Source organism: Erpetoichthys calabaricus, chromosome 16, assembly GCF_900747795.2.
Source record: "Erpetoichthys calabaricus chromosome 16, fErpCal1.3, whole genome shotgun sequence".
Taxonomy (NCBI): Eukaryota; Metazoa; Chordata; class Cladistia; order Polypteriformes; family Polypteridae; genus Erpetoichthys; species Erpetoichthys calabaricus.
Genome location: NC_041409.2, coordinates 99,660,792 through 99,675,622, shown reverse-complemented (window position 1 = coordinate 99,675,622; position 14,831 = coordinate 99,660,792). Strand labels below are relative to the sequence as shown.

Here is a 14,831-nt window from a genome sequence, read left to right as displayed (position 1 = left end):
TAACAGTTATCTTAAAATCAGTGCTGCAAGACAAATGTCATCCATTATACATCACCTACCATCTAGAATGTATATTATCCACATTTGAGTAATGTATATACTGTACACATATACAATTACTAGAAATTTTTAGCGAACTTGAAGTATTCGTTTTTGCAAACCGTTTGCTTAATGATTGTTCTATATGTGTGTCCACACTGAAGTCTTCTAAAGGTATGTACACTGTATTGCCAAAAGTATTGGGACCCCCCCAAAATCATTGAATTCAGGCATTCCAATCACTTCCATGGCCACTTGAGCACCTCGACATGCAGACGGCTTCTACAAACATTTGTAAAAGAACGGGTCACTCTCAGGAGCTCAGTGAATTCAAGTGTGGCACCGTGAGAGGACGCCACCTGTGGAATAAGTCCTTTCGTGAAATTTCCTCTCTACTAAATACTCCACGGTATTACAACAAAGTGGAAGCAATTGGGAGCAACAGCAACTCAGCCACCAAGTGGTAGGCCACAGAGCGGGGACCACGCATGCTGAGGTGTGCAGAAGTCGCCAACTTTCTGCAGAGTCAACAGCTACAGACCTCCAAAAGCTCAAGAACAGTGCAGTGTATAGAGAAAGCTTCATGGAATGAATGGGGTCTCCATGGCCGAGCAGCTGCAGCCAAGCTTGACGTCACCAAGTGCAATGCAAAGTGTCGGATGCATTGGTGTAAAGCCCACCACACTGCCACTGGACTCAAGAGCAGTGCAGACGGGTCCTCTGGAGTGACAAATCAGACAATCCGATGTATGAGTCTGGCCAGGAGAACGGGACTCGCCTGACTACATTGTGCTAAGTGGAAAGTTCGGTGGAGGGGGGATTATGGTGTGGGGTTGGGCTTGGCCCCTTAGTTCCAGTGAAAGGAACTCTTAATGCTTCATCATACAAAGTCATTTTGGACAATTTCATGCTCCCAACTTTGTGGGAACAGTTTGTGAGATGGCAACATGACTGCGCAGGCACCAGTGCACAAAGCAAGGTCTATACAGAAATGGAGGAGCGAGTTTGGTGTAGAAGAACTTGACTGGCCTGCACAAAGCCCTGATAGAACACCTTTGGGATGAATTCGAGTAGAGACTGCGAGTGAGCCAGGCCTTCTCGTCCAGCATCAGTGCCTGACCTCACCGATGCTCTCCTGGTCACAAATTCCCATCAACACGCACACTCCTTCCTACACCTTGTGGAAAAGCCTTCCCAGAAGAGTTGAAGCTGTTAGAGCTGCAAAGGGTGGGGCGACTCACATTAAAGCCCATGTGTTAAGAATGGGACGTCATTAAAGTTCATGTGTTGGGTAAAGGCAGGCGTCCCAATACTTTTGGCAGTATGGTGTATGTTTAGAAATTAATCAGCTTCTGTAAATCATTGTTTATAATTTAAATTGCATGTACCTGATTTAGTGGAAGAGGAAAGCCTTAAAGCACCAATGAGCACTTTTAGCCTTCTCAGCTTTTCATTGCTCCACACCTTTTCTTTCTTCTCCTTCAAGAACAGTTCTGGCCCATACCCTACGTGACCTAAAGGAACTGTGTTTCATGTGGGTGTTCAATCAAGGTTAGAAGGTTGTGTGTGCAGAGTTATGTTTGTCACGTCTTAGCAGATGGGATGGAATGCACCACATGCAGTGTAGTGTGAGGAAGCGCAGAGGAAAACGAAAACAGAATGAAACTCTGACTTTAACAAATCAGCTGAACAGGATAAGCTGGAAATATTCTGAGCAGCGCGTCATCAGGACTGCTTGTGCAATCTGTGCCATGTGTTAACAGCTGGGAGTGTCACACATCTGCCGGACAAGAATTCCAGGCAATGGACAATTTCCAATCAGCATTACAAACATCCAGAAAATACCCAGCGGTCATAGGCCCGCATTCCTAAGTGACAAATGTGTTGGCATCAGTTTAGGGCTGACGTCATTCAGTCGCGACTTTTAAAGTTGAAGTCAGTCACATTTCACAATGTTTTCAACCTTTTTTCCTATTTTAACAGGCTTGTGATTTTGCTTAAGTCTAACCGGACTGATCAGTGAGTGGGGCATAAGCATCGGCCATTATGGGCTTGTAGGGGTGGTGGGGCGCACTCGAGTTCCCAAAGGGCCATCATGTTTTCTCTGTTTTATATACTGATCCATGGCCCAACTGCTTTTTGGGAAACTATAGTAGATGTTCAGTTATAGACAGACAGTAAAGGTGCTATATGAGAGACGGACAAACAGAAAGAAAGGAAAAACTGTATTTTTACCCCAGTTTTAATAAATAAAAAAAGTTGTGTGGGGTCCTGTGTTGTGACCCTGTTTTCCCCTTTATGTTCTATATTGTGTAGACTTATCATATATACTCGTGTTTAAGTTCTCCCACGTATAAGTCTGGGCAGCCCTGGATGTCGATGCCCAGTAGGCAACCTGCAAGGCATGCCGGGAGATGTAGAGCAGACCTGCTGGAGTCACTGGGGGCCACATGAGGGCGCTGCAGGGAAACAAGCTTCTGGTTATAATGGACTTCTGGGGCTGCTGCCATCTAGCGTGCTGGAGGAATAAAAAACCTCCCACAACATCTTTCTTTCCCAGTGGGCTGTCTGTCCATCCCTTTTGGTCCTTTCCTCCAGTCTGATCCCTTCTGTCAAAAGGCGGAGTGGTGGCTCTGAGGCTAGGGATCTGCACTGGCAATCGGAAGGTTGCCGGTTTGAATTCCGTAAATGCCAATAGGGACTCTGCTCTGTTGGGCCCTTGAGCAAGGAAGGCCCTTAACCTGCAACTGCTGAGCGCTTTGAGTAGTGAGAAAAGCGCTATATAAATGTAAAGAATTATTTAAAGGCAGGGTCTGTTAAAGCCCATTGTGTGATTTTGGGGTATAGAAAAATAAATTGTATTATATTTGTATGGAGTTTCCATGTTTTTCTGCTGGGTTTCCTCAGTGTGCTCCGGTTTCCGTCTAAAGATATGCAGATTTGGTGACACTAAAATGATGCCAGTGTATGTGAGTGCTTGTATTCACCTTGCGATTAGCTGATGCCTCGTCAAAGCATTGTTTCTGCCTCGTGCCAAGTGCTTGCTGTAATGGACACATCCCTGGATTGATGGATTTAATCATTAATCATCCTTTTCAGAGATATTGCGGTAAGGCGTAATCGGAATTTGTAGGGTGTTCCAGGCAATTCACAATACAGCGAAGCTGAGCCTGTTCTCACCGTGATAATATCTCGCACTGCCACCTGCTGGATTCCTCCAAATTTACGTAAAGTACGCATGCAAGTATAAACAGTAAAACGCTAGCGTAGCAAGACTGAGGTGATGTGCTTGAATTTTCTTTTCCTAGATAAGATTCTGGCAGCTCCATTCTGCACTTGTTGTAATCGATTGATGTCTTTTTTGGGTGTCCTGAGAGGAGTGTGTTACAGTAATTTAGTCGACTGAAAACAAAAACGTGAGCTCATTTCTCAGCATCTTGCAAAGTTATAAGAGGTCTAACTTTTGTTATATTTCTTAAGTGAAAAACTGCTGTCCTAGTAATCTGATTAATATGTGATTTAAAATTCAGGTCAGAGTCAATAGTTACCCCTAAATTCTTTACCTCTGTCTTGACTTTTAAGCCTAATGGTTCAAGTTTATTTCTAACATCTTCATTATGTCCATATAATATATATATGAGTTCCTCTTCTTTCTTTATTTCTAGGTGTTGTCTTGATTTTTGCTAGCTTTTGGTAATAACCAGCCTGGCACCTGAGCCCATGTGGCACGTCCCGCGTTCGGTTTTCAGCAGACATGACGTAGTGCTGCAGTTTGATTTCGGCCGCTGCTGTTTTCAGCTCCATGCCCATGGCGCCAGGCAGCTGTGTTGATCTGCCAGTTTCCTCTCCGCCTCGGGCCGTTTCTCTAATGATGTCGCATCTTTTTGATGTGTGCCATTGCCTGTGTCTGCTTTACCCTTGTGGACCCTTTCGGTAGCACAGGTGGTACATTGTGTGTGGGGGTCACACTGCTTCTCTTTGAATGGTGCAGCTGGCTGATCTGGCTTTTGTGTGGCTTGTCTGCATTGGCAAATTCTGCCATCATGTCATTGAAGCTTATTTATTTATTTATTTATTTATTTATTTATTTATTTTGAGTGTCACGTCATTTTCTTTTTCTTTTTTTTTTTGTAACGGGTGGGTGAGGAGTACCTGATCTGACATGAATAAGAGGTGGTAACATGCAGTGGGTCCAGATCCCCTTCACTTTCTGCACATGTTTTGTGTTGTAATTTCATTTTAAATGAATACATTTGTCATTTTTGCCCAACAATCTACGTTCAATAACCCATAATGACAGAATGCAAACATGTTCTCAGAAAGACTGGCAAATTTATTAAAAATCACAAACTGAGATGTCTCACTTGGAGGCGAATTCAGACCCTTTGCTGTGGCCCTCCACAATTTTTGGGACAAAGTAATCAATCAATTCAGACATCATGATTAAAGTGCACACTGCATACTTTCATTTAAGGGGACTTGCGCATATTCCAACCACACAACACTTTTTCCCGTATGGTCAGGGCACCGATATGTTTGGGACACAGCAGTGGCAGGTCATATTTGGGACCTTGTCACATACTGTATGCCTGGCATAGAATGACTGCTTGAAGCCTGCACTTCACAGACATCACCAGGTGCTGAGGGGTCTTCACTGGTGATGCCCTGCCAAGCCTCTAATGCAGCCATCTTCAGCCCCTGCTTGTTTCGGGCGGCTTGTGCCTCTGTGTCTGACACCATATTTGCCACTCTGATGCCCAGGGGTCCCCAACTCCAGTCCTGGAGGGCCCCAGTGGCTGCAGGTTTTTATTCTAACCCCTTTTCTTAATTAGTGACCTGTTTTTGCTCCTAAGTAACTGCTTTTTCCTTAATTAGCAGACAAACAATAATGAGATGCAAAACATGACCAACATTTTTGATCACACAACATCTGAAAATAAAGAAAGATGAAGGTCTCAGGAATGCTGATCTGCTCAGGTCCCCAGTGCTCTTAGAAAAGAGAAAATCAACAGTTTTAGAAAATGTCTGCTATTGCATGTCGACGTTTACAGCTGACTACCGCCCTCTACCCCTGAATGTCGACTAATACCAACATCTGCCTCAATCGTCAACATAAGTCGACACCCGCCCTGAAAGAGTTAATGGCTTCCCAGTGCAGTGGATATGACGGTGTGAAGCTTGGCTGAGGTATTCCAGGCCTTTCGGCCATTGACCTGAGAGGTGACAGCAGGTGGTTGACACAAAATCAGTGGAAATACGCAGCATTGGCCCTCTTTAAAAATGGAACTTAAACAGGGTCTGTGCGTCATATTCATCACCTTTGAGGTGTCATGTGTTTGTCACGTCAACGGCTCGGTGAGAAGAATTCGTCATCTGGCTGGCTGGACTGCTCAAGGGGGGTCGTCACTTACCACTTTCTCCAAAATGTGGCATACGCGTGAGTCAGACTTGCCGTAAATATACGTAAGCTCCCCGTCAAGTTTTCTGTTAGAAATACTGATGTTAGTCTGCAAAATTGAATCAGGTTAAAAAAAAAAAAGGTTACAGGTGGAACTTGAACCCCGAAGAGTTTCTATAGGAGTGAACACAGCGACTCGAGGGTGTCATGGCTGCCATCTGCTCAACACAGACTTGCAGGGGGTGAACGCTAATGCAGTCGATTCCTTTGTGTTTTAAATGTGTTATTAATTTAGAGCCCATTGCAAAAGTCAGTTATCTCTTGGACATTAAAGAGTCTTTTTCTGTTGATCAGTCATCAGCAAGAGTGGAAGGGAAGGTCTACAGGACGGTAGTGCGGCCAGCTCTGTTATATGGGCTGGAGACGGTGACAGAGTTAAAGATGCTAAGATTTACATTGGGTGTGACTAGGATGGGATAGGATTAGAAATGAGAACATTAGAGGGTTGGCTCAGGTGGGACAGTTGGGAGACAAAGAAATATTTAGATTTCAGTCACATGATGCTCCCTTAATTTGTATTTAAAATCCACTGTGGCAGGTAACTGGTGCTGGCAATATGGAGATCCCACTTACAACCAGTTTAAATGATCGAATCTTTGGGTCTGTGTGTACCACTCTGAGAGCATGGAGTAAAGAACAAAAGAAAGAATTGCCTGAGGGTTTGAGAACCAAAATGGTGGAAAAGCACAGAACTTAGTAATTCTTTGCATTTATATAGCGCTTTTCTCACTACTCAAAGATCTCAGCAATTGCAGGTTAAGGGCCTTGCTCAAGGGTCCAACAGAGCAGAGTCCCTAACTTCTCAAGGATCCAAGTCCATCTCCTGAGATCGTAATGTTCCTGTGTCCTCTATGCACAGTGCCATTAATAAAGTGTAATGGGGAATTGACGAAGAGAGTGCAGGCAGGGTGGAGTGGGTGGAGAAGAGTGTCAGGAGTGATTTGTGACAGACGGATATCTGCAGGAGTGACAGTGAAGTTTTACAGGACGGTAGTGATACCAGCTCTGTTATATGGGCTGGAGATGGTGGCACAGGAGACAGAGCTGGAGGTGGCAGAGTTATAGATGCTAAGATTTGCATTGGGTGTGACTAGGATGGGATAGGATTAGAAATGAGGACATTAGAGGGTCAGCTCAAAGTCAGAGAGGCGTGATGGCGTTGGTTTAGACATGAGCAGAGGAGAGATGAGGGGTATAATGAGAGAAGGGTGCTAAGGATAGAGCTGCCAGGCAAGAGGAGAAGAGGAAGGCCTAAACAAAGGTTTATGGATGTGCTGAGAGAGGACATGCAGGTGATGGGTGTGACAGAGCAAGATGACGAGGACAGGTAGATATGGAAAAAGATGATCTGCTGTGGCGACCCCTAACAGGAGCAACCGACAGAAGAATTCACAAGCAGACAAGTTCACTGTGGTTCAGTGTAGAACAATAAACATTGTTTACTTTCCCAACTCTCCCAGGCCCTTTATTTGTACCCCACTGGTGTTAATGACACATCCCACCTGTCAGACTGATTGAGGCCACAGTGGCATTTTGGAAGGAAAGCAAACAGCAGCGTAAAGTAAGTCTGCTGTGCTGTCCTCTTCCTCTTTCAATGCACGCTTCTGCCGTGTTCAGCAACTCACTGTAAAAACCCCACCCACTGATTCAGAGCTCCTTGAACGCTTCTTTGTGCTCAATAACATAAAATGGAATAAACCTGACCTTGTAAATACATAGCTCTATGTGAATTTAGTTGGCTTTTTTAAATGTGTGACCTTAAACTTCCTGCACACCTGCCAAGGACCTTGCAGTCTCTCCTACCAGTAAATGCAAAGAGCTTATTTGCAAGTTGGTGCGCTTTACAGGAAGTGGCGACTTGATTGTGCCACATACCGAATACAATGCGACATTGTCTGCCACTCCACACTATTTTTAAGGACGCAGGTGGGGCGGCTCTGGTGTGGCCGAGTGGTGTCGATGTCTGCCGAGTGAGTCACCCTTATCAGAGTTTCAGGACGGTGTTAAGAGGTCTTTTATTCAGCTGGAAGTGACCCCAGGATGTTGTGATAGAAGAGCGAAGGTCACCAAGCTGTCAGCCTGGCTTGAGTGATTCACTACTGTCGAGTGTCCAATGGCACTGCCTATGTGGCTAATGCAGTTATAAATTGGACCTTTTCATTTCAGACGTGCAGTACTGTGCATTACATTAAAATAATAAATTGTATGCTAAATGGATAACTAACCAATAGCTTAAAAACTGAATAGAAAACTACTGGTGTACTGAGTAAGGGGGTACTCAGGGGGCTTCGTGAAGAGCCTGGGGTACTTATTCAAAAAAAAAAAAGACAACCATGGAGGCTACAAGATTAAAATGGTAGCAATTTATAAAGTAATTAAGTTAATTGTGAATTGATGTTTTGTTTTTGCTTTTCTCTCTCTAGGGTTGTCTGCTGAAGGTTTATATCGCGTTAGCGGAAACAAGACGGATCAGGACAATATTCAGAAGCAGTTTGACCAAGGTATTATTATTATTTCTTTATTTTTGTATTTTTATTTGTTATCAGTAAAATACAGGTACTGTATACATTTTACAAATGACCAAATACACAATTGCAACATAAGACGAAGATTTGTTTAAACACACCGCAAAACAAAAAAAAAAGCTGATTAACGTAAATGGAAACCAATGATATTTGTCCATTGATTAACTGTTGGTAAGGTGATGTTTGTATTTAAACTGCTTATAACATTCGTTCTTGTTTGGTTTCGTATTTTCATAGTAGGAAGCACTCGGACCTCTGACCCTCAAAGAAAGCCAGTTTACATGCGTCTTAGAAAACACCCAGAATTTCCACTTTTTTCGTGGCCTCACTGTGTGTATGTTGGTCTTTTACGTTCAGAGTGTATGACTTGCATAAGACCCGAAGCCCAGTCACGTGGTGGTAGAGGCCCGCACCTCCAGTTCTTTGGTCACGTGCGACTTTCTTTTGCGCTCCTGAGTAGTGCTCATGAAGTGTCGAGAGTGCCACTCGTCTGTCAGCATACACCTCTCTGTTGTTCTCGGCCTTGCATTCCATATCTTGTATTAAGTGCCTGCCGTTACACACGCAACGCTCACAGCTGTTGATACTGCACATGTGTTGTAAGTAGTTTGATCTGAGGACATTATAATGTGTTGTCGTTCTTTGTCAGCACTTGTATTATGTATGTCGCACTTAATGCCGAACAGATGGCGCTGCTGCTGTTCTTCTTCTTTTCCCGTCTATACTGTGCCTCTCTATTGAAGCTGACCACTCGCTTTGGTATGTCCGGCATTGTCCCACTGTCTCATCGTGTGTCGTTTGTTTTCAGCGAAACGGCTCCTGCTTTTGGGTTGACTTTGAGCTGAAGTCGCAGATTGAGTTGCTTCTCGTGGACTCATGGTGTGTAGCTGATATGCGCCTGATTGGCATATGCAATGTGCCTCCCTGTCAGCAGATGTCACCCATGTTCTTTTCCTCTTAGCCATGCCTGTCGCCACACTGCCTCTTGCTGTGAGAAGGACCTGAAGCCCAATTATGTGGCCAACATGTCCATTTCATGGGTCGTGTTATTCCTATTACAACATAAGCTCTCGAATAAGAAAAGATCAAAGTTTAAGGCCCAACAGTGACAGACAGACAGACAACACTTGGCATTTTATATACATACAGTATAAATATAGTAACAGAAAGAGAGGACAAGGATAGAAATTTGGGTTTGCCAAGACAGCCACCCTGTATATCTGGAGCTAGTGAGATTAAAAAAAACACAAATATTGCCTAGTCGTCTCTACAGATGCGAGTTCAAGACAGAACTATTCCAAGATGGTGGAGCTTCTGGTTTTGGGCCCTTCTGACAAGAAGATGTGGGTCCAGGAGGACTGACCCCAGAGGAAATGTCAGAGGTGTCTAATCCATCAATCAACCAGTATGCAGAGAGAGAGAGACAGAGAGAGGGGCATTAGGGCACAGCGCCAACACCTGGAGCCATGGTAGAATTGCAGTCACTAGAGCCCTGTAGCGCCCCTCTGTATGTGTGTGTATATGTGTATATACTGTGTGTATATATAATATACACACACACATACTAGGTGGTTCAACCCAGCTCACTTTCCTCGCCAACCCCTCCGGCCTGCGCTATGCACCAGCCACTTCGCGTCTCGTGTCACTCGCGTTGTGAAGAGGAGGGCTGAACGCACCTCAAGGAGACGCAGTCGCTCCTCTGAGACCCCCTCTTAAACGGTGATACAATGGGAAATACACACTTTTTTTTTTTTTTTTAAACTTCTCTTTGCTCGATCAACTGCTAGATTTGCTGCTGTGCCGCGTGATCTTCATCTCGCGTGGCGCTTCGAACATTTAAATGCCTGTACAGCAGCTGTCTTACTCTTTGTCTTTTATTTCTGGACCCGGGCGTGTTTAAATCTCTTGGCACAAAGTCTCGTCTCGTGGGGCATGAGTTCTTGATATTTTTTAGTTTAGAATTTAAAAACAGAATAAGAATCTGAAAATCTAACAACATCACATTAAAGTTCGATAATTTCTGAAAAGAGTGATACCAAAAATGTATATGTAGGTTTTAAAATAAGCCGATTTAAAGTGTGACAAAAAAAATTACATAAAAACGTCACATAAAATCGTTGCACTTTTAGTCTTAGGATTTTATATATAGAGAGTAGACACATAATAGCTGTGTAAGCCTGTGTTGTAAGCAGTCCGGGCTCCTAGAAACTATTGAAATCGTCAGGAAAAAAAAAATTGAAATGCAGAGTCTGCGGTTTCGTTTTTGTGGACGTGACACCCCCCCACCCCCCCTTGTCTATCAGCGGCTAAGCGAGCTTCTGTCTCCATGGAGGTTTCATCTTGCCGATGTGCTCACCTTGCTTATGTATCAGCGGCTTGTCTTTCCTCAGCGATCTCACTTTGGTGATGGAGTTGCTTTCTTTCAACTTTATTCTGTAGCCTTGTACGTTTTTCTTCTTCCGACTTGTTAACTTGGGGCCGCCTTACCGCCTCTTTGAGCTTCATGCTGTAGCCTCGCACTTCCGGGCCGTACAGACAGACACACACACTTCCATGTGTAGACGTTTATATTTAAGATATGTATATGTTGTTTGTTGGCTGACGCCTTTGTCTAAGGTGACCTACGACATTTGAGATAAAATTTGATTGGAGCACAGGCAGGTGAAGTGAATTGCTCACAGTCACATGGTGTCAGTAGTGGGATATGAACCAACAGTCTACGCCATACTGCCCATCAGTGCCATGTGGTGTTTTCTGTATGTGTAACACTTAAGGTGCCTGTAAAAAGTCTTCTTCCCCAAGCAACTTTTCATATTTTATTGTAACACAGCATTGAATCCCAGCGTTGACTGTACTGACACTCAGCAGTGGTCTCAATTAAGTTCAAGTACAAGACACAAATAATCGATTGCCCTTAGAATTCACCCCCTTTAATGTGACACCCCTAAGTCATTGCTGGTGTGGCCAGATGGCCTTAGAAGTCACAGAATAAGTTTTTAGAGATCATACTGGGGTTTCACTTGACTGTATCTCGAAGGCCCAGCTAGTGGTGATTCAGTATGGTGGTCTGACATACACACTGGAGACACAAGAACACTTCAATCAACTCTATGAAAAGGACAAGTCAGGGACGGAGAGAAGAAAACGTCCAAGTCACTTGATTATCCAGTTAAATCAGCCATCAAGACGTGGAAAGAGTCTGGAAATCTGCCAGAGCACAAAAACTGAACAAGACAAGACAGGGAGGAGACCTCCGAGAACTCTGAAGAAGTGACAAGCTGCGGTGACTGACATTGGAGGGACTGGGCAGAGGACAGCTGTGCTGTTGTGCTTCATCAGTCACAGCTTTATAGGATAGTGGAAAAGATAGAAAACACACTGGACATCTCTGTAGTCAGCTGGAAGAAGATTCCATGGTCTGATGAGATGAAGATTGAGCTTTCTCACCATCAGACTAAATGCCATGTTACACTGGACATTATCAAAAACACACCATCCAAGCACAGAGGTGGCAGTATGAGGCTGTGGAGAAGCGTCTCTGCAGCAGGCCCAAGAAGGGTTGTGAGGGTCAAGTGAATGTAACAAAATACGTGAAAATCCTGGTTATAAACCTGATGCAGTCTGACCAACTCTAGGAAGTGTCCTGATGCTTCCACGTTTCCGTTTCTTCATTTTCATGGTTACAGAGAACACTCAAAGCTTTAAATATGGCTTTGTCCACTTGTCCTGCTCCACAGATAGTTCCTTGGACTTCACTGCTTGGTTTTTGTCCCGACATGCAGTGAGAATTGTGGGACCCTCTACACACAGGTACACATGGGCCTCTTTAAATGATGTCCAGTCAGTTCTGTTTACCAAAGGTGGACACCAATCAAGTTATAGAAACATCTCAAGGAGAGATAAATCAAGCAGGAGGCACTGAGCACAATGTGAAGTGCTGCAGCAGAGAGAGATTTCCGTTTAAAACCCTAAATTTGCAAACCTTTCTGAAATCATGTTGTCACTTTGTCATTATGGGTAACTGAGTGTAGCTTGAGTGTCCATTTAACATTAAATCTAGAAGACAATAAAGTGTACAGAAAGTGAAGGGGGTGTCAATGCTTTCTGAAGCCACTGTAGATCCATCTCCAGGTAGGACTTCCTTTTCCCACCAGAGCCGCCTTTTCATTAAAAGGTGTTTGACACTATCATAGAGCATTTAAACATTTGTAACCAGCAGCCATACCCCCTGCACTTCAGAATATCCTGAAGGTGTTTGTGCCCGGCCAGCTCTTTGATGGGAAATCAACCAGGAAAACTTGGATTTCTGCCAGAAGAGGTGCAGGTGAGCCCTGCGGGGGGCACTAGTCCTGCCCTCTATGTGTATCCCAATGCCCCAGTGCCATGACAGGGAGACTGTGTTGACCATTTTGGTGTCATCTTTTGAATGAGACTCCAAACCCTGACTCTCTGTGGTCATTAAAGATTCCTGGGCATCTTTTGAAAAGAGTGGGCTGTTTCTCTGATGACCTGGCTGAACTAAACTGCCCATCACAGCCCCCTAATCACCCCCGTCTATCTCTCTGTCACCCTTTCACCATCTAATAGCTAATGTGTGGTGAGTGTAGCAGTGCAAGAATGGCTGCCATCCCATCATCCAGGTGGATGCTGCCCTTTGATGGCACTTGAAGTGGCTCCCCGTTGTCTTTGTAGAGCTCTTTGTGTTTCTAGAACAGCGTTATGTAAACCTCTCTATACAGTATATAAAATCCAACGTCTGTCTGTCCGCTTTTCATGAGAGAACTACTTAACGGATTTAGATCTGTTTTTTTTTCTATAATTTGTGTGAACATTCCGGTTGATTTTGCAACTTCTCTCATTGCACTATGTATCATAGTTTGTTTATGGTACCGATTTATTTGCGTGAATCTGAGAGACATGCAGCAGGCCAAGGGGTGGGGGGCAGCGCCCTCCTCACTCACACGCCAGCCTCAGGGCGTTCCTTACCTCCGCTTAGCTAACGAACGAGAGACCTGCTTAGTGAATTTAGATTGTTTTTTTTTTTTCTAGAATTTGCTCAAATATTCCGGTTGATTTTGCGACTTCTCTTATTGCGGTAAGAATCATAGTTCGCTTGCAGGAGCGATATATTCGTGCTAATCCGAGACAGAGGGTGCGAGCCGAGATGAGGGGGGAAAGCCTGATGTTAGGAGTGAGAAACCAGGCAGGGCGCTCCTCACTGTCCCGTTTCACTACTATGCGGGGGGAGCCACGGGGGACGGCTAGTTTATTATATAAATGAACCCAATTGTTAAGTATAGGTTGTGTTTTGACACGTTCTACAGTATTTGATATTACTAAATGGTGCATGTCCATTTTGTTTCTGAGAATGTTTATGGCTACTGTTTTTGTTTTGCAGACCACAGTGTTGATCTTGCGTCTATGGATGTCGCAGTAAACGCCGTCGCAGGGGCCCTTAAAGCTTTCTTCGCTGATCTGCCAGATCCACTTATTCCCTACAACCTTCATCCAGAATTGGTGGAAGCAGCTAGTAAGTAAAAAAAAATATATATATATATATATAATGTGGGGTTCACAAAAAGACTGGAAAATGTTTGAAAGTCAGCTGGTTTATCTTGAATCATTTCACGTTTTTCTTCAATGTAATTCGATTAAATTTATTTTGTGTAGCACTCTTCACTGAGCGCCGCCATTAACAGACTTTACAAATGACATAATGCACACACACAAAGATACAGTAAAACAAATCGGCTGCAAACTGACTAACATGAATGTCATGTTATTGTCTAATAACCCACTCAATCCAGACCAGGGTCAAGTGGGGGGCTGGAGCCTATCCCAGTTAGCATGGGGCACAAACTCTGGACAAGGGTGCCAGTCCATCACAGGGTGGGCACACACGGTCACCACCTAATAGCTCATGTGTAGTGAGTGCACTGGTGCAAAAATGGCTGCCGTTGCATCATCCAGGTGGGTGCTGCACATTAGTGGCGGTTCAAGCGGCTCCCCACTCACTGAAGTACTTTGAGTAGCAAGATGTAAAGAATTATTATTCTTACCTGAAGGACCAAATTATTGATGTTAATAAGTAGGCGAACAAAAAAAAGAGGACTTGGAGATGAATAGAAGATTGAAATTTTTTAATGGTTTGTTTCTGGCATGCTAAACAGGGAGACCGGAGAACATATATTCTTTTTTATTATATTCCCTGTGATTGTGAACTGCCCAGTTCAAAACTCTTACTCTACCACCGTTGTGGCTTGTCATGCCTGTTCACGTTAAGGTTGCTTTCACATACTTGAAATGTACATTTTTAAAATATGAGCTACCCAATTTACTAAACTGCTTATTACTTAAAATTGCATCAGAGTCTGACTCCAGGTGCGCTCCTTGAACATTCTTGAGCTGCTTTTTAACAATTTTTCATCAGTCATCATTCATGAACGGTGTGCATTTCTGTTTTTATGATTTATGTCACATTGAATTCCTTTCCCTCTTTGCTTCATAAATCGTGCAGGTTTTCACAGTAAGGAAGGCTTAAGACACCAGAGGAAGCTCCATTAAAAGATGAAGGCGACACCAGCAGATCTGCTTTCTGAGATTAAGGAGTGTTTGTGTTGGCCCGCCATTTTGTCAAAAAAGAAAAACACCTAAAAGAATGGCATTACGACGTGTGTCCTTTATGAAGGCAGATATTTGCTTTGGTTTGTTTTTCCAGCGAGTTTAGGCTTTGGATTGTTCGTTTATTATTCACTCATTATGTGTCCAGCTCACTTTTCAGGGTCCTTAGACAACAGTCTCGATCTGAA

At 43.9% G+C, this 14,831-nt stretch overlaps 1 protein-coding gene across 1 annotated transcript in view; it reads left to right on the top strand.

Moving 5' to 3' along the window:
- The window catches only part of arhgap5 (Rho GTPase activating protein 5), a 179,161-nt gene that overhangs the window by 131,375 nt on the left and 32,955 nt on the right, over nucleotides 1-14,831 (top strand). The window contains exons 4-5 of the mRNA XM_028821580.2: nucleotides 7,921-7,998; nucleotides 13,421-13,552. Coding sequence (XP_028677413.1) covers nucleotides 7,921-7,998; nucleotides 13,421-13,552 — 210 coding nt within the window. The remainder of the gene's footprint in view (nucleotides 1-7,920; nucleotides 7,999-13,420; nucleotides 13,553-14,831) is intronic.